The sequence below is a fragment of the Trichogramma pretiosum genome, unplaced genomic scaffold (assembly GCF_000599845.2).
Source record: "Trichogramma pretiosum strain Unisexual culture from Peru unplaced genomic scaffold, Tpre_2.0 scaffold26, whole genome shotgun sequence".
Lineage (NCBI taxonomy): Eukaryota > Metazoa > Arthropoda > Insecta > Hymenoptera > Trichogrammatidae > Trichogramma > Trichogramma pretiosum.
Window position 1 is genome coordinate 1,453,620 of NW_019641640.1, and position 19,843 is coordinate 1,473,462.

Here is a 19,843-nt window from a genome sequence, read left to right on the forward strand (position 1 = left end):
GCTTTTTTTACCATCGAACAATGTTAACTTAAATACGACGATAATTGATTTTTTCGTTCCCAAAACATTACCGATAATCTTTTGTCGCTGAATTATTCGCACCGCAGCATTTAACGGAGTTAATTGAATATGTCTCCCTGCCCGCGTGAACTGTTGCATTTAATTGCTTGTCACTGCTTGATTCTATATTCGTTAAGTCGTTGGAAGATGAAACTGCAATTTATAGGATTTGATTGGATTTTTTTTCATGAGCATAGAAATATTACACCGTGAAATTGAATAAGTTTTGTTTTAACTAATTTTTGTAATTTTCGAAGAAAAAAATTGACGAAGATAATTGAGTTCTCGTTGTTGGAAAGCAAATATTTTTCCAATTCCCGCTACAATGAAAAATAACAAGAGTAAGAAGGAAAAGCCCAAAAAAGCTAGCGACGAGCAATCGACTTTTCAAAGTGTCGCGCTATCAAGCGTACTTGACTTTTTTTCCACGCAGAATATACAAACCGCAAGAGACCTCGAGCGTTGGAAAGATTTTCAAAAAAATAATTTTTTTTACCTTTTCTTTCGGTTCTTAGCATTTTATCTCTGCACACGAGTATTCATTTTCAAAGTTTACCCTCCTTGAAAAACCGGCTATTCTGTCTAGAGCTCGCTCCTCGGTTTTTCTCGTACATAATGTTTTAAGTGTCGCTCTTGTTTGGATGTCTTAATTAACGTTGCAGTGCTTCTTAACCTCTTATTGTATTGTTAAGTATAGTTTGCTTTGAAGCTTATTGTTTTTTGAACACGATCATGCTGCTGTATTATAATTACGATAGTTTTGCAAACTTTTTTATGGCACGTTATCTTCGTGGAAATTTAAATATTTAAATTTAAATATTTCTTACCGAGATCAACAGTAAATATTTTAAAAAGCTTCAAGCTTATTTCACAAGAAATCGAGTGATGAACATTTTTCTTTTTATCCGAAATAAAAAAACCAAAATGTATCAGTGCATGTAACTTCAACTGCTTGCCTCGTATTATTTAAATTAAATTATTACCACGTCGTTTGATCAAATTGATTTAATCCAACTGAAGCTTCGTTTGTTAGTATAAATTTAAAGCAGAAGATTTATAAAGTGAAATCGAAGTATTAATAGCTTTCTTCTGCATAAAAAGTATCAAACAATACAATGAATTAATTTCCAAGCAGTATCCCTTAAGTGTGATAAGATCATAAACGCTTTTCAAGAGGGTCCTTAATATACAATATTGAAAATGTGCACGCGCGGAAAAGTGAGCTCCTCGCTGCTGGCGGCTGCAAGTGATCCTTTGAGAATAGCGTGGGGGGATTATATAGTAAAGGGAGAGGCAGTTCTTCTCAATAGACTTCATTATCTAAATTATCCGGACTCTAAAATCCCTTAACTCATTTCTTTGGCAGATTCTCAGCTAAAAGCGAATGGAAGAGGCTGAGAGTGAGAGTTGCTGCGCGCAGCAACGCAGTGGCACGTCTCTCTCGCGCGCTTTTCCACGATAATGCGAACAATTTTTCTTTTGACTAAAGCCGCTCGAGGCGAGTTGCAGCTGCAGTGGAAAAGCACAATTGCGAGTGTCGTAAAAAAATGAAAACGTAAGAATTTTCCTTTTCTTGTTTTACTGCTCGGGCATTTTTAATACCCCGGGATAAAGCAGCAGCAGTAGCTATTTTCTCTATGAATAATGAGCTTTGTTAAATACAGAAACAAAGCTAGAAGGGCTACTTCAGGAGGTCACAGATTTTTTTCTCGCTAGCTACCTGCATTTTTTTCTCATTGCGTTTGAGTTTAAAACAAAACCGAGAAGTATTTTTAATGCCTACTTTGCCAGCTACCGATTATACAATAATTTAAATTGCATCTGGTCCGATGTTACATTCTAGATTATGGAGAACTGGCTTCTTGTGCAAATTAGCAGCTTTTGCATGTACGAAAACTTGGTATTATTTACGAGGAAGTTTTAACGATCTATTTGTTAAAAGCATATTTTTTAGCAACTGAGCTTATGAAAGTATGGTTAAAGTGCTAAAATAAAAAATAATATAATTTTTTTATAAATCAAAAGGGATTAATACTAAATAATTAATACTAAGGATTCAAAAAATCACCAACCTCAACTTATGTTTAATACTAAAGCTGTAAAATTAATTCGTGAATTCGTGATGCAATTTTGAATTAAAGCTACGTTCAGGGCATGACGGAAGTAGCAAAAAAATGTAAAAATTACCATTTTGATTCGCGTAAGGGATGATGATTGAAATTCACATGGAATCTCTGGTGTGAAGAAAAGCTCTGCATACATACGAAAAAAGGGAGAAGATATATGGCAGCAAATGCGAAAAAACCAAAAGACTTTTACCACGAAACATTTATTCCTTGATGCATGTATGCACGTGTGCTGCGTATGCATATATGCACTATGTACATACATTACACATGCATCGTACATTATACTCCACGTATATATGTATATCGATTCCGATACCAAAGACACTTGACGAGCGTCACTGTCTGCCTCTTGTGTCTTTTACGCTCGAACCAGTCCTTTTTGGCTTTTTTCTACTTGCCATGAATCAATGTACCATGCATGCCTACTGCGTATAAACATAATGCACATATTTGTTTTTATAATGCTGAGTGGATGTGCGTAGCAGGTTTGAATTGCATTATAGCCGCTCGGACGAGGTAGCTCAACGTGAAAAATGTTAACGTCAAAGTTATTTGCGCTCGCGAGCTGGTAAAATATGCAAGCCTAGATACGGATTCTAAAAATTTTATTCGCGCAGTGATTTTTCCGAATTTTAGTAGCTAGCTTAGAGCCCGGTGGCATTTATTACTGCTCTCTCTATCCCCAGCTGCGGTTGGCTCCCCAAAAAGATTCGTATGCGTCGAGCTTGGAAAATTTTTTTATTTTTCTTTTATATGCACTAGGCGGTAGTTTATGAAGGCACTGCGAAGAAAGATTTGTATTACTTTGTCATTGATGTATATCTCTTATCTCTTTGTGAAAGGGGAATTTTTTATTGCATCAGTTTTTCAAACAGTGCAAATAAGAGTTGTATTAGAAATTTCATCCTTTTATATCGGGTACGAATTGAAAAAAAAAAGGAAAATACTTCATCGAAAATCCAATCACTCATCATTCTTTTTCAGTTTGTATGGAATTTTTCGCAATATCATAATAATACAATAATAATAATAAAAAAAAAGGAAAATATCACGATCGCATGATATTCTTATATATAGTTGTTCAATACGTGCCGCACGAAGATGTACGTGTAAAGCTTTTTCTATCGAAAGTCCAGTGTCCACTTCTACAGACATCACATTATTGTTGGTATTATTTTCTTTACTATTTTTTATTTTTACGCTTTCACAGCTATACTTAAAAAGATCATTATTTATCACGCGCACTGATGCGTCGGTACAACTTTATTTCTTTTCAATAATAAGTACACACGGCTATTGTGCGACGCGATGAAAAAAGCCAAAAAAAAAAGGGGGGCAGGACATCAACACGGAGGAAGACTAATAGAAAATTATCGATGTAAAATATTTATAGCCATGTGCTCTTGGTCATAAAGGGTGCAGCGTGTATAAGGAATTGGAAATTCCTACGAGAAAGCATAGGACTCGCTGCTTCGCCACCGCAGCCGAACGAGTACAAATGCACATCTCGTGAGTTTACGCTTTTCGTATTATATACATACCTCGGAGGAGTATCAGGCAGTCGGGCGCGCGTGTACGAGCGGTTATAGGAGGAGGACATCGCGCTTTCAGAATATTGATAAATTCCAGTGCACGCGCTGCATCACTTGCCTTCCATCTATCCCCTCGCGCCGTACACATATAATGCCGCGCTACGCTGCTCGCTGCGTCGAGCTCACTTGATTACATAGCTGCTGCTGCTGCTGCTACTGCTATTGCACATGCACATCCTCAGATCCCGGTCTACATACTCTGCTCGATGGTTATTCGATCGTTAGGGGGGATCGAAGTCTGTTTATATGGGCATATACAGCTATACAACGCGGCTCGCGTCGTGTGCGCTTCTGTATCCTCGTCTCCGGTTTATGAGGCTTTGGTTAAGGACAATGTGTGCAGCTGCTGCTGCTACTGCCACCACCGCCGCAGCCGCTTACTCCCTTCGGGTCCACAGCCCATCGCAGAATTTGTTTCCTCCATTGAAGCTCTCGAAGCGATCGTAATATCGTATACGGTACAGTATTTGCCCGCGCCCTCGGAAAATATACTTTCAAAAAAGTCAACTCTTTACCTCAAAATCTCTTTTTCTAAGGTAAAATTTATACACCACGGCGACGTGAGGTATCGAAAAATAACAGAATTTACTTTCACGCCTGAGATAAATAAATAAAAGCTCTCAGTGCGCGCGGCACGCCGAAGCTTGGATCGAAGATTTTTCACCGCGAAAGCTTACAGGTTAGAAGCGATATATATCTTGCGTTGTCTGAATATAAACCACGTATAGAGAGAGAGCTTTCTCAATTTCTATATACGCGCGGTATTCATTTACATTCGATTTGGATGAGTTAGACGCGCGCGCGCGAGGGCAAAGACAAGCACAGAGCAAAGATGGCAAGATAGATAGGAAAAAAAAAGAAAAAGAAAAAGAGGAAGCTCCAAGAGTGCTCCAAGGGGGAGGACGAGGCGGCAAAAGGGAAATTTTACGTGAAACGGAAGAGCAGAAAAGGAGATGTGAAAAACAGCATAAATCTGTTGAAATTGAATTTTCTCCTGAACGCATAGCTGGGAGTAGAGGGAGTAGCGAAAAAAAAGTTTTTTTTACCTACATATATTTCACCATGATGTATCAAGATTGATTATAAGGAGAGGGAGGGTATCGAGCTCGCTCGATCGATTTCTATACGCGCGACCGATCGTCGTTACGGAAAAGTGCTCTTAGGAGAAAATTCGCCCTTCTTCGAATCTACATAGATTCGGCTGCCTTTTTTACGTGAAACGCGTCCCGAAAAAGTCAAATGAAGAAGGACAGCTTACGACGAAAGGGTATCATCGTAATATTGCGTTGTACACGTATGTATGTACGTGGCCTCCTCATGACTCAGCTAGACAGCAACGTAGCTCGTCGTGCTGCGGAAAATCATCGCCCTGTATGATGTGTACTTCACGTACAGCACACGAACACTGCGAAATTCTTTATTTTCGATCGAATCCAAGAAGCTAGAAAAAAAATCGTGTTCGGTTTGGATGCTGCGCAGAGCTCACTAATCGACAAGCTGAGTATAACGGTCGAATGTAGCAGCTCTCTCGCGCCACACACAGTGTGCGGCGCGCATGATGCACTTTTTTGCGCTTCATCCGCGAGTGTTCTCGGATCTTTTCCCTCTTCTTTTTTCACTCTTTCTCTTTCGTTTTCTGGATGGAATGACGCGCGGTCCCCGCCGGCGACGTTCGATGTCAAAGCTCTTTCGGGAGGCTAAAAAAGGTATCGATTCGCGAAAGTAGTAGCAGCAGTACCGGCACCAGCTCGCTTGTGACATGTTATAAAATAGCTCACCCACTTTTACTGCTACATAGCCGTGCGCGTTTGTTTTGGATTTTATTTTACAAACTGCGTTTACACTTCATGGCATGGGATGATACAGCTTTACACTCTCGTCGTTATAAGAGTCTTAAATGTTCAACTTTAATATTTACTATTTGCGCAAGAGAGCATTTAATATTGCCCTTTATACGGCGTGTTAACTGCCTTTTTGCTTAGTGAAAACTTAGAAAATTAAAAATTTAAGAGTGCGCTCGTCTTATGATACTTTAAATCTTGCTGCAAAAAAAAAATTGTTGGAAAATTTTATAACAGTAATTTAAAAAAAATGCTATTACTTCAATGGCACGTGATTCGTCGTAAAAGTCTCACTGCTCAGAAATAAATGCCCTTCTGAAACCACCGTCAGTTACAACCAGCAGATATGCTATATGTATACGAGTTTCGCTGTGTATGATAAGATGCCCTTCAAGCTGAATTCATTGCCACGGTGTAAACTTTGCCACTAGCTTATTCTTCGTTTTTTTTTTCAACTGCAAGATAAAGTAAATGAAATCGAACATACAGAAGAAAAAAGTTTGGTAATAGAGATTCGGTATCTTTTACGGGTTCCGATTGAGAGAAAAAAAAGCCGCGTGTATTCTGTTATTCAGCTCGAGCGGCAAAGTCTTTGATAGATTTCGAATGGCACTTGGTGCAAAGCGAATTACTCAGTATGTTGTAAAGAGTACGAGATTCGAGACCTTTTATATAGATCTTATTTCTTTTACGGTATGGAGGTTCTTAACTTTAAAGTTTTTTTTTATAGACTGCAGAGGAAAAAATCGTAATAAAACTTTTGAATATGAATTGTTGGCAAAAAATATGTTTCCTATAAACAGAAATCAATAAATTTTTATCGAATCAATAGCAATAGGCAGTCGATATATTTATACGCAAATATAATCGTTTTTTTTTTCCTTTAATGATTACTGTAGAGAGCATAGTAAATTGGATTGAAACCGCTGGAGCTGCTGCACTTGGAAAAAATCCCGAACGGAAACTTTTCTTCTCTCCCCATTGTTTCAATGGAAACAAAGAATGATGTTTCCGCTTTACATCGTATTCGACTCGAGTAAAAAGTAATCGCAAAATACCTGCCCTCTGGCCTGTTCATATGGGATGTATATATTTAAATGTATATATGTGTAAATAGAAAGAGAGTAAAAGTATAGAAGCAGCAAATCTATGTAAGATTGTCGACAACTGCACGCGCGCTGCAACGTAGCAACAACAATGAAAATCGACCGCACACACACACAAAAACAAACAAACCCTTGGCGCAGCGCACGGCAGCAGCAGCTGGACCGAGTAACAAAAGCTCCTCACCACTCACCAGAGTCCAAAAGGACAATGTAACAAGAGTAAATGTACTAACACTGCCACACGTATGTGTACGTGTGTTTGTGTGCACGCTTGGGTCTCTGCCGGGGGGTTGTCCAGTCTACGGAGCACCACCTCTGCGTCGTATATCTAACGCAAACGTGTGTGTACACTGGTGCACTACTGCCTTATATATAGGCCGGAACAGGAACGTATTTATCAATAATCCAAAAGATAATGCTGCAGCCAGGGCCCAGCTATACACGTAGACGATGATATAGCATTGGCCTCTGCTCTACTGGTGTTCGATTCACATTGAGTGCGGAAATACCTACAGTAGCTATACGATGTTAGCACTCCCATTCGCCCCCTATATAAAGCGCGCTCTCTCTCTGTGGCTTTATAATCTGTTATCTTCTTTCTGTCCGTGTCTTTACTCTTAGTCGGGCGTCGAGCAGCCTTTTATCTTTATCGTGCCAAAGTCTATGTTTACATATCGTTTGCGAGGCTGTCACATTAATAATTCAGTGCCAAGTGTACTTTTCTGATCCCCGACCAAATTAATATAAATTTGACTGTGAACTCACCCATTATCCACTCAACTGTATTATCATTTCTGCACCTTTGTGCAATTGACTTCAAGCACTGCTTTTATCGAAATATAGAAGCTAATATTACCATAAGTCAAACGGTGCTTTGACCCATGGAAATTACATTTTTTAATAGCGTACTTATCTGCCGGTGATTAATCTGACTTACCGCGTTGCATGTCGAAAATTCGCGCGAAAGCGCCTTTCTTGTAGTTGAAATTTCTTCTGGGGAAAAAAGCTTTGTCGTCGGCTTTATCGGTAGATAGCTTTTTTCTTGGAACCATTCGCCACGGCGTATAGCTCGATCCACTCTATTCAAGCGTGTGCGTGAAGCGTCCTCCTCTTCCTCAATGAGGGCTGCAATGTACATACTTGGCCACATCATCTTTCACATATAGTCATGATGGTCCTGGCGGCATAAAAGCGTTATTCCGCCATAATCCGACATAAGGTCATCCGGTGCACTTCTACTCGTTTTCGCGATTTACCAAGTATGCGCGTGAGAGAGAGAGGAAGAAAGCAACTCGCTGCTGCTGCTGCTGCTGCCACGGTCGACATCATCTCGCCCAGAGGCCATGCACTGATGCTGCAAAAGGGGAAAGGAGTGGCCGTTATATTACAAACTCCTCTGCTACGAGATGCCTGTACAGTTCAGAGTTATAGATAAGTTTGAGATAGCTAGTGTATTATGACTTTTGAGATGGTCTGCAGAAAGCCTTCTCTCTCCTACCATCTCTCTCTTTATCTCTCCTTCATATCCTCCGCTGCGTTTCACATGATTTGATGCAAAGAGCTTGAAATTCGAATAGGGCATATGTGCACTAGCTGTTTCCTAAAGCGACTTTACAGTTAGTATCTGATTCAGTAAGACTTTACGGTGCAGCGAAGTAGTACGAGCTCGATGTGGTCAGACAGAGACGGGCAGGCTCGGTTATTTTACGAGCCACTGAGATTAGATGCAGTTGATGGTTTATGTCAACAAAGTAAGTTCATTCATATGTTTCTTGAGTGCTCATATTATTGTAAACAATATAACTTGTTACTCATTTTATCGGCGATAAGCGGGATTAGACATTAATGGCAAAAGCACATGCAAACAAAGTAAGCTAATCTACGTGTTTCATGAGTACTCGATTATTGCAAACAACGCAACTTGTTATTTATTTTATCGTCGATGAGCGGGATTAGACATTAATGGCAAAAGCATTCGGAAGTTTGAGATAAAGCGTAGCTAAAAAGAAAAAGTTTGTACAGCTTTGACGTATAAAAATAAAAGGATGATAGATAAAGTTATAAAGCCTAGGCGAAAATGTAGGCGATGTTATACGTGTAAAATTACCAGCCTTTTTCACGTCGCTCATTCCCATCTTTACCACGCCGCAAGGCGCGAAACACGAGCCTTTGAAAAAGTTTTATCAAGAGGTTCGAGCTCGCGTCGATTCTTCTCTCTTTTTCCCCCTCACATCAACTGGTTTCTCGTCAGAGCGAGCCTTTTGTGCATGGTATACGATCTTTCAATCGGCCATTGATGTTTGCTTTTTTTTACTCTCTCTCTTTTCTCCACATTGTCACCATGGCTACTTCGATTTTTTCGGTGGACCTTTTCATTTTTAAGTATCCACCTTATCAAGCTAGCCAAAGCAAGTTCAAGATGCATCGTTCAATATTCATTGATCGATTTAGAGATTATGCTAATAGGAAAATACCATAGTAATACTATCCATCAGTGCAATGTTTAATGATATTCTTGATCCAGTTACCAAAAATTTTTTCATCAGAGGAATAAAACATTAGTAACGTGTATTTTAATATAGTTCAAGTTACATAAGAATGAATTGAAAATTGAAAAACAAGTGGGTTATTGTTTTTAATTTATAAAAAATTATTTTGTGTTGTGTTTGAAAAATTACGTTAAAAAAACTAATTTTTCATTAAAACAATTTTCGTTGACATAAATTATAAGTGCTTTCTTTGAAAAATGCAGCTTTTATATTAGATTACAAGGTACTAAAGGTTTCCTGTTTCAATGAAAACTATACCCATGGGGCTAAATACATAAATTACATTAAGCACGATCATAAAATGTTCCAATATTTATCATACCATATAATATCATCATATCATATAATGAAAACTATTACTATTAGATAATACTCCGTGTTTCGGTTGCACCGGGTGCTCTTGAGTATTTTCTTGTTTTTTTCAAAATTGAACTTTGTTAACTTACGTCGAGAACAAAGTGTGCATCCTGTGCTTTTCTTACATTAACTTGGCAATATGTTGGATGAACTTTAAAAAAAGGGGCGTATAATTGGTGCTCACGGGGTTTGCCCGTTAAAACTTGGCAAATTTAGAACATCATCATTATGTGCCGCATTAAAAAAAATTACTATTAAAACTTTGCAGGCTTCTATAAACTGATTTTCAAACAAATAATGAGTCTGTTAAGATAAGACAGTCATAATTTTCATTGTTCATAAAAATACTTTCATCGTGAATGACCGCAGCGTCCCATAAATATTCCCTTTCAATAACAAATTGTAAATAAGTAATACCCGACAAAGCTCATGGGAAAACATCGATGAGAGGTACATAAGGCCATAAATAGGTATATATAGAGCTCCGCCCCCCCCCCCCCCCCCCCCCCCCCCCCNCCCCCCCCCCCCCAAGCCGAGGAGGCGAAAAAGGAATGTAGTTCACGAAGCGTGAAATCCTATTTTAGAGCTTTTAGAACGTAGATGCAATAGTGGTAACGTTCTGTCCACGTTTTTCTCTTCGCATGTCTGCGGCGGCGGTTACTGTGCTGGCACGCGCGCTAAGGCAGAAAAACCGGAGTTGGCCATCTTGATCCTACGTCTCCTCGGATATTTTTTTTCCTATCTCATTCTTATCCCTCATTTCCGGCTCGATACGCGTTTTGACCCCCTCGACACTCGTACATTTCGAAAGTAAGAAAATCATAACGTTATTACAAATCCGATGATAAATTAACCGTTCTTTACTTTTTTCTCTCTTTTCAGAGATTCAAAAAATCCAGGCCAGCGGTAAGCCCATAAAGGATCAAAAGTATGTAGACATTTATCGAGAGAAACCAATCAAAGTGTCCGTAAAGGTACTAGTGCCTGTGCGTGAACACCCCAAGGTGAGTAATAGACCTTTTAACTTCTTTATATCCGCTACCTGTTTCAATGACTGGGAACAATTTTTTTCGGATTGAGAGAATACCCCGAGTATCTGACTTGACATTTTTAAATTAAAATACTAAATTTTAGTAATAGAACATTGCGATGTAATAGTTCGATGTTGAGGTAATCTTTTTTTATTTAACTTTATTTCATCTACATGAAAAAAGTTATCAGTTTTGTGTAACTTTGCTGATTAGTTTTAAAAAATTGTTTATCGAATAAGAAATGATTAAAATATTTCTAATTAAAATTTTCCCTGCAATAAATAACTTAGTATCTGTAAATACGTGATAAAATTTAAATTTTAAAGTAACTATATGGTACATGCAGCACAAGCTACATCTGGAGTTGTTTATCTTTATTTTATATGGTCGTCGTTGAAGCCACTTCCGCCGCTGGCCTAGTATCATTATTTCTGTATTAATTACTATCTCGGCTAACAACATTCGCCGACTCTGTGACTTAAACAGCCTTTTCGCTTGGCGTATTTGCCAACTGAAAGTTGCCTCACCCCAATTACGACGACGACGCCGGCAAAACTATTATACCTGATGGGGTTGATGAACTTTCCGCGAGGATTCGATTGGCCGAGTACACTTTTCCTGACTCACGATGTTTTGTTTTGCATTGTTGTATGAACTTTAATGTTTTGCTAGCGCTTTCGAAAGGGTTTTGTGACAATTTTTCATTTTTTTGTATTCATTTCCAAGAATAAGTAGCAATTTTTTATCATAACACTTGGAGTTTAAAGTCATTGGGAACAAAAATTTTTTCAGGGAAGAAGTGGATTTTTTATTTATCATACATTCTGCTCAACATCATTCAACCAGTATTGAAATATACTGTTCAAACAAGAAAATTATAATCCTTGTAGCATTTTAAAATACGCAAAACTGCTGAATACGTATTTAACAATAACGAGCTAGTATTCATCATGGAGAAATTTACGTGAAAATGACTTATTTTGAGGAAAATTTAACGCTTTTCAAAAAAATGCGCAGTCATATTTCGTAGCGATGATTAGTTTAGTTAATATGAAATAGTTGACACAGTTTGCCAAAAGTTGAAATTAGTTTGGGGGAAGTTGTTGCTCCGACACTATATCGCACGAGTAAACACGTTGAAAAATGAATAACAAGCGGATATAAACAGAAATAAAACGATCAGTTTAGCATTACCAGAATTGCAACCGCAAGCAATCACCGTATGATGTCGTTCTGGAATAGTTTGGGAGGCACATATCCTGAATTCTGCACGGTTGCCCTTGCATTCGCCATCGCGCTTTCCTTCCGCCCTCTGTGTGTCCTATCTATCTCTGTCTCTCTCAAAGGAATAAATTATTGGCCTTGCGGTTTATTTGTTTCTCGGCTTTTATTTATGCTTCTGTATCATTTTCCTATTTTCTTCATAGCACGACGTTATATATAACACAGCTTCAGCAGTATGCGAAGTCGCGATGGGACACTTTGTGAGGTGCACTAATTTTAATTTTTCTCGCGTTTTCGCGTCCCGCGCTCGCCCAAGTTATTTACGGTGCTCAAGGGAATCCGCTCTCAAGCGTGCAACTGGCCTAAGAGGGAATATGAGTAGATTAGCATATTATGACAACGGCAAGTAATTTCAGGACGAGCTTCGAAGTCTGCTGTGCTGCTCCCTTGAAATGTACACTCTTAAAGGGTAGATAAAAAATGGGGATACAGTCAACGACGTGGCCGCAGCCGCATGTTTCGAGTGGAGGAGAAATTTTGCATGGCTATAATATTACTTTCTTCGTTTTAGACATTCGCGCACAACACCGGTCTGGGCGGAATAAACACGCATTAGTGTAAATCGCTGGTGCGTTTTATACGCGGACCCGAGAGATTTATTGTGGCCAAGCTTGCGAGCTGGGGGAAATCGTTGTTTTGTTGTTATGTATAACGCCGCACCCCGTCAGTGAGCACGGCATTATATTTTAGATGACTGCGTCATTATAAGATGATATTTCAAAATAATGATATTCTTTATCTCTGTCGTACCGATGGTACTGTTGCACGATTAAAACATTTTAAAAAATTGACGTTTCCATTAACGTGAAACGGGCTCATCTTGCAAATGAGATCGCAGTGTGATATCATTTATTTACAAAATGGCCTTGTTATTCCGACAAAGAAATTGGCCGAGCACTACGCACAATCGCTACGGTTACTTTAATCATTCGCTCTCGAGATTTATAGGATAAGTTGAATTTTTTTACGCGAAACTTCAAAACTATAAAGCTGCTGCAAGCACTTCAATTTTTTTCGCGCGCTCGCGTTCGACTCCGTACACTACTTGCAAAATGTAACGTCTCTGCCACTTTACATATCACGCGGGCGCGCTCTCGGTAAGTATTGCCTATATCTCGTATGCCAATCTTGAAATTGATGGATCGCGCGCGTGTACTCGCGCGCATCCGTGTGCCCAAGTAAACATTCGCTTTTATTCATAACATCCGACGCCCTATATATAGGAGCTGCTGGCGCTAGCGAATGAATGAAAGTTGTTGGAAGGCTCCGCAGCCGTGTACGCGCGTTACGTTCTCTCCTCCACTTTCCAGGCTCATTAAATATATAAAGATAAATCGATACAGGCGTGCATTGGCAGCTATACGTGGGGCTATATAATATTCCGCACACCTGTTCGACGTATCTGCAAATTTATCTATTACTGTCCTTGAAACGCATAAAGGCTCTGATTGATCGTCCTGCTTTCGCATTACCGGATTCCGAGTTCGGATGCCGAACGGGTTTTGTGTTCGTTTCGGTCATTATCGCGCGCTGCACGTCTCAAGCTGCAGTGCGCATCGCCAACTTGACACGCGGAGAGATGACTCGAGCTGCATTACGAATGTCGTCTATTTATAGGTTATCAGCCTATCACTCGGAATAACGCGATCTGTTAGGATGCCACTCGAGCGTGTATGTGTATGTGCGTGTATATTATGTTGTACGGATCAGTATGATATATCGTACTTGTGTTCAGAAAACCGATCTCACTCTCCAGTCTCTCTCTCTCTCTCCGTCTGGCTATATGATGATTCCCTCGGGCTGGAATATAAACGCTCGTCCTGCTATTTGTTAGCTGCGGTTGAGCTGATTTTGTTGCTTTCCAGGGAAATTGCTCGGTGCACCGATATTTATAGACTTTGTTTGCTACTTTATGCGCTATATACGCCTGGATGCTCCTAATTCCTCGAATTTCCGAAGCTATATGATGGGCAAAGCGACGTTAATAGACGCGCTGCTAATCGGGTCACTTGCCAATGGCATTGGCCGCAACGCTATACGTCGCGTCAAAAACTGATCGTTTCCACTTGTATTCTCTGAGGTGCGCGCGCGGCCTTTGAATATTTAATCTCTCGGTATGTACCATAATGGATTTACTCGGTTACGTTGATGTGCAGTCGTTGCAATTAGTTGTTCCAAGATTATCTCGAATAGGCTAGTAGTAGTTCAAGAATTGCAAAGGGGAATAAGCACATGCGGGCAGAGAGTCAAGAACAGGCTCTGCGTCGGTGATTAATGGACTGACTCTCTCTCTCTCTCTGCATCGCGACTTGGACCATATTCCACCGGTGCGCACGGGGAAAATCCTAGCCGTGCAGTCTATACGAGTGTACACGTGTTCGTGTGTGCATGTATATGTATATCACATGCGTGTAACGGGCTATACATCTCTAAGTACTTGACTCGCTCTCTCTCTTGCTGAAGTCATCTTTCTCCCATTCATCGCCTGCCATGTGTTGACATCGTGTACCTACTTGTTATTTAATAGATTCAGGCATTATATTCTCGTTATACGACCATGTTTTGTAGTTTTCTTTCAATAAACTGTAAAGGCGTACGACTATTCTACTAATTTCAGTAAAAAATATATCAAAGAATGAATATTTATTCATTGTATGCCTGCTTATTGTAAATATTTTTTGTTATAGGTGTAGATTACGAAAGAAATTTCTAGTCTTTACTCGCTAACATTTTATGTCTGGGCTTTTTTTGACCATACGACAGAACTGGCTTCTTATATCTTATATTAGTTTCGTCTGCTTGGCTCGGACCAGCTCGCTCGTCCCTTTTTTTTCCACGGGCCGTGGATACTGCATTGGGTTACTTATGAAAGGGGATGATATGGCTTTCGTGACCTGACTTTATATATACTGGCAAATCCTTTTTTATTGAAGGTGGCTAAGGCCCCAGGATTTTCAACATACTGCGCGTGAAAAAAGTAAATAAAACTCGCAGTCAATAATGCTATCAACTGCATGCAAAGCATTTTTTTTAAACTTTTCGACTCTTTACCACATTCTTTTGCATTTTTTTGTTTTTTCCCTCTCGTCGTCGATTGATACTCGAGTGAATTCGACGCGCTTTTCAATTTCCGCTCATGATTGAACACTATTATTGACATTTTTCCTTTTTTATTGCAAAAAAAGTGTACGGATGAATTATGTTTTTTGAAGGCTCGAAATTCATCGCTAATAAATATCGGGGAAAGATTTATTCATGAGTATTGATCGTATAGCCGTACACTAACTATTTTGAATTGTCATTTCTGAAATCAATCATCCATTACCCAAAGCAAACCAAAATAATTTACGTAGCAATAGTAGCAATTGTTGTATAAACTTGATTGAATTCGAACTACGTTGAGCTAACAATATTCATTAAATTAAATAACAGTTGGTCTATTTTATTTACCTAACGTAATAACTGTATGTAACTGGCTTAGTTAAAATCTTCGTACTGCTTTTCACGCTGCGAATCTACATCAGCCGATGATAAACTATGATTAAAAATATATTTAATGTCCCGATAACAAGCAAAATCGACAAGCAATTCAATTTACAAACGATGCTTTAACGATCGAATGGTGGTAAATCAACAAGTATTTAACTATGAAATGTGATTAATGGTTTTGCTCGTAACTTCATACGTACATATATATAACGGAAGTTAAACTCTGATCTCCATTATCGTTATAACAGCACGTCATGCAAAATATTCACTGTGATCGGATTTTGCGGTAGTCTAATCGCCTACCTTAACAAAATGCTGGCACGACATTTCTCCGTGTGACACTGTCGGAAATCGACGAGATTCGAAGCTTTTTATTGCACGAAACTTTTCTCCCTGACCAATGTGCTATTGATGCTAAAGTTTCCAAGGAACGTATTGTTATTGTAGTTGGGGCTAAAATTTAGCATTAGGTAAATGGGTAAATTTATATTTTTTTAGATTTAAAAATACATATTTTGTTTTATTTTTTTTTTTTTTGTATTATTCTTTAAGTTCTTTATAAAAAAAATTCATTTCCATAGATTGCATGTTAGTAAGGGTATCTCATGTTTTCTTCGTGTACTCGACCTCAGCAGCTTAAGTGTAATACAGCTCAAGTGCTACTGATTAATCAAGCTACAAATTGCTGCGAAACGCCACTACATTATATTTGCACATTTATGTATAATTTCTCGCCGAGGTAATTATTTACATACAATAGAATTTCCTGTGCTATAAATGCCTACATCATATCACAGAAGCTTTATTACCTTTATAATATTGAAACTGTGTATTTTAATGAGCGTGATTCCATCGAACTGCGATAGTTATTCTGCGTTAACCCATATGGTCGAATCAAATTATGTGTGTCAACTATGCGGTAGCGGCAACGGAAGCAAGCAGCGTAATTTCTCTTTTACTCACGTTGACTGTCGAAACTTCAAAGCTATTTATGACTTGCGATTTAGTGCAGAGTCGCTTTTACTACTAGTACTACTACCACCACTACTAGCTTCGTCATCGTTGACGTTCGAACATGCTTTTCGATGCATTTACTTCGAGTTGAGCTGTTGTTCGCAGCGTGCAGAACTGCGCGCCCCGTATGAGACGCAGCAAAACAACTAATTCTATCCGTTGTTAGAGCAAAACCCCTTAATTCCTTCCAAGCGCGAGTCGTTTGCACGCTCGCTACACAGATTAATTGTCTCTCTTCCTCGCTCTCCTTCTATCTTTACCTTTTCTCTTTCCTCCATGCACCCATGGTTAAGGATGTCAAGAGCTAATATGCACGTGAATTAGTTTCATGCTCAATCGTTTGAATTATGCCAGCACTGGAGGAATCTTTGCTCACGCCTGTGTTTTCTTCATTATTATTTATTGTTACACAAATAATGCACGCTTTGATTATTCTAAAGGTATCGTTTTTGAAATTCAAATACCGCTTTGCAAATGTAAATATGTATAGAGAAATTCTCTGCGGAACATCACGTATAGTTCACTCGTGTTCAAGTAGTTTCTAACGCTCGGACTATTATGAAGTAAAATGATACATCATGTAAATTGGCAAGAAAACATATGATTTAAGCTTATGTACTTGGTTTGTTCAAAATTTAGTTTCTCTTTTGTCGTATTGTTCGAAAGAAGTTTCTTAAACGTAAACACACATATCACAAGATGTTACAGTACATTAAAAAAACGTAAGTCCATTCTCGTTCCAGTAAGTCATAATTTTAAATTAAAGTTTTCATACAATTTCAATTTCAACTTTGAAATATACTTCATGAATGTACCCTTTGTTGAGAGAAGATGTTTTTACCATTTATAAAGTGCATACTTTAAAATTTGGCATGATGATGGTATAATTACGCCAACTTTTTACCTTCAATAAAGCATACAAGCCTGGAAATACATACGTGGTAGCCGCTTATTCACCAAAAAACTTCTTTAAAACAATGAGACAAGAGAGAAAGAAAAAGGCAACAGCAAGATAAAGAGAAAAGGGGAAAACTAGAATAGACTAGTCAGTTTGTCACTCTTCTTGCCGAGGGGGTCTAAAAGTCCCTCTGCATGCAACTCTCAACCACTCAAGTTCTTGAACTAGACTTGAAAAGGATTGAGAATAACATTTAAGAAATGAAATCAATTAAAAATTAAAATATTACAAAAAATGAATAGAGGAAGCTCAAGTAATACCTTTTAAATAAATTATTATAGTTTAAAATTATTTTTAGTACGTACTTTTTCAAAACTATATGAAAACGATGTAAAGAATAATATAATCGTTTTATAATAAACTCCACGAACTTGTACTACATACATTTTTTTGATCATTCAAAAAATGACACTTGACACGAATATTTGAAATTTTGTTTATATCTTGAAAGTCGTTTCTCTGCTACTGAGAAAAGGGCAAAAATTAATGTAAATTACGAGTGCCAGCCGCAATGTATACTTATAAATTTCATTAAAATTCCCGAGTGTGTGAACATTTATTTTCGGCTCCGACATGGCTCGCCTTTTGCACTCATTTCCTTGACTTTTTTTAAATTCCTTGTAAAAAATCGACTTTTCTCCGTACTCATTTGCTTTTAGTCTGCTCATTTTCGGTTTAACAATATTCTCGAGGCTCGGACATTGTAAAAGCCTCTTAGACATTCTACTTTTAAGCATTAGCATTATTTAAATATAATTTTTACAATATTTTTCAACGGACATTTTGTCTGACGGGAATAAAAAAATTAATTTTAGCATAACATAATTCTAACGTCAAGAATACATTGTGTTAGTCATGAGTGTGAGAAAAAGGTTTCTTTTATTTTGTAAATTTTTTCCCCCGAGCTATTAAAAAAATATGTGGAAAAATAATTAAATTTTTATTGTATCAAGTGACAAATCGTGTAAGACGAAATATTAAGTAGTAAAATTTTAAATCAAAGTTTACACTTGAAAAAATCTAATTCAGAAAAAAAGCACGCGTAAAATGTCTTTCTCGTAAACTTATCCTTCTCGTCTTGCTCTTTTTCCATCGTCTTGGTGCATGCAGTTGTAGAGCACATAGAGATAATTGCAGAGAGCCTACTCTAGTGCTCGAAGAAGTCTACAAGGTCGAAGGAGAAAAAGAGAGAGAAGAGAGAGAGAGAGAGAGAGAAGCCGGCCTGTGAATTATAAATGGTCCTAGAACGACCGAGGTCTAGACAAGTTGGGAGCGCGGAGTTTGCAGCTCTAGTGATAGCTCATGCAAGGGCTTGTGAACTGAGTAAAGTGTAATATGCCTGGAAGGATCAGGGGGAAGCAGCAGTATAACTAGTTTTCACCGGAGCATCTCTCTCTTTTTTCAAGACCGCGTGTGCGCGCGCGTTAAAAGGAACGCTCCCGCTCGCGCGCGCGCGCGTATCGTGGATTTAGCTCTCCGCACAACATGTAACAAACTTGTCTTGTTAGTTCATGCCCCACCCGCCGATCACGTATTCTTTTTTTTTGCCCGTGTTGCCCTAATTACTCTCGCAAACTTATGTACTAAAAAGAACGTAGACGTCCCTAGCGTAACTCAAACTCAGCCGGTGAATTCTTTAACTTTTAGTTAATTTCAAGTACGTATGTTTGTGTTTCTTTGAGCAAAATCCCAAGCATTTTCCTTCTAAATTTTGATATCGCTAAGGTGCCTTATTTCTTTTGATGTGAATAAACAAAATTTCAATGATTTACCTGATCATACATTTGCTTTGGAAAGCTATAGGTCACCTCTAATAACCATATATCCATTATATATACGGCTACTAAGGGCAATTAGCTCGTAAACGCTATACTGTTAATCCTCAATCAGAATTACATGATATCTATTTCAAATCAGTATTGATAGTGAGCTCATCAACGGTTTTGATATGAAATGGCATCTCATAAAATTTAATTTACTTTTTTTTGCAAAATCATAGATTCTTTTATGAAAATTGCATGAAAAAATACTCACAAAAAAATTCAAATTAATCAACGATGATTTAATTAATATAGAATCAATTTGAAGTTCCATTTTTCGAAGGTAGCACTTTCTGGGATTATATGAGTTTAGAAGTAATTCGTTAGTAAGATGCATCAGCTGTTCAGTAATACAGCCGAGTATACCCTTGAGCTACATCTCCCTATATCATAAGAGGCAATCTAGAAACTAAAGGGCAGAGGCGTATAGGGGAAGGAAAGGTGAAACCGGGTGGGGGTATTAGGAAGGAGGATGAAGCTGTAATACCCGAATAGCTATCCATTAAGTCATCGGCCATGCATAGTCATCATCTTGCACGGATTCGGTATATAGATGCGCTACATGTATAATACAAATCTTCTCTCTGTGTGCATTTGCTGACATATACATACG

General features: G+C 38.3%; 1 protein-coding gene across 2 annotated transcripts in view; it reads left to right on the forward strand.

Moving 5' to 3' along the window:
- The window catches only part of LOC106652647 (KH domain-containing, RNA-binding, signal transduction-associated protein 2-like), a 45,262-nt gene that overhangs the window by 10,621 nt on the left and 14,798 nt on the right, over positions 1-19,843 (forward strand). For both annotated transcript variants that reach the window (XM_023459656.1, XM_023459655.1), the window contains exon 2: positions 10,517-10,638. In XM_023459656.1, coding sequence (XP_023315424.1) covers positions 10,517-10,638 — 122 coding nt within the window. The remainder of the gene's footprint in view (positions 1-10,516; positions 10,639-19,843) is intronic.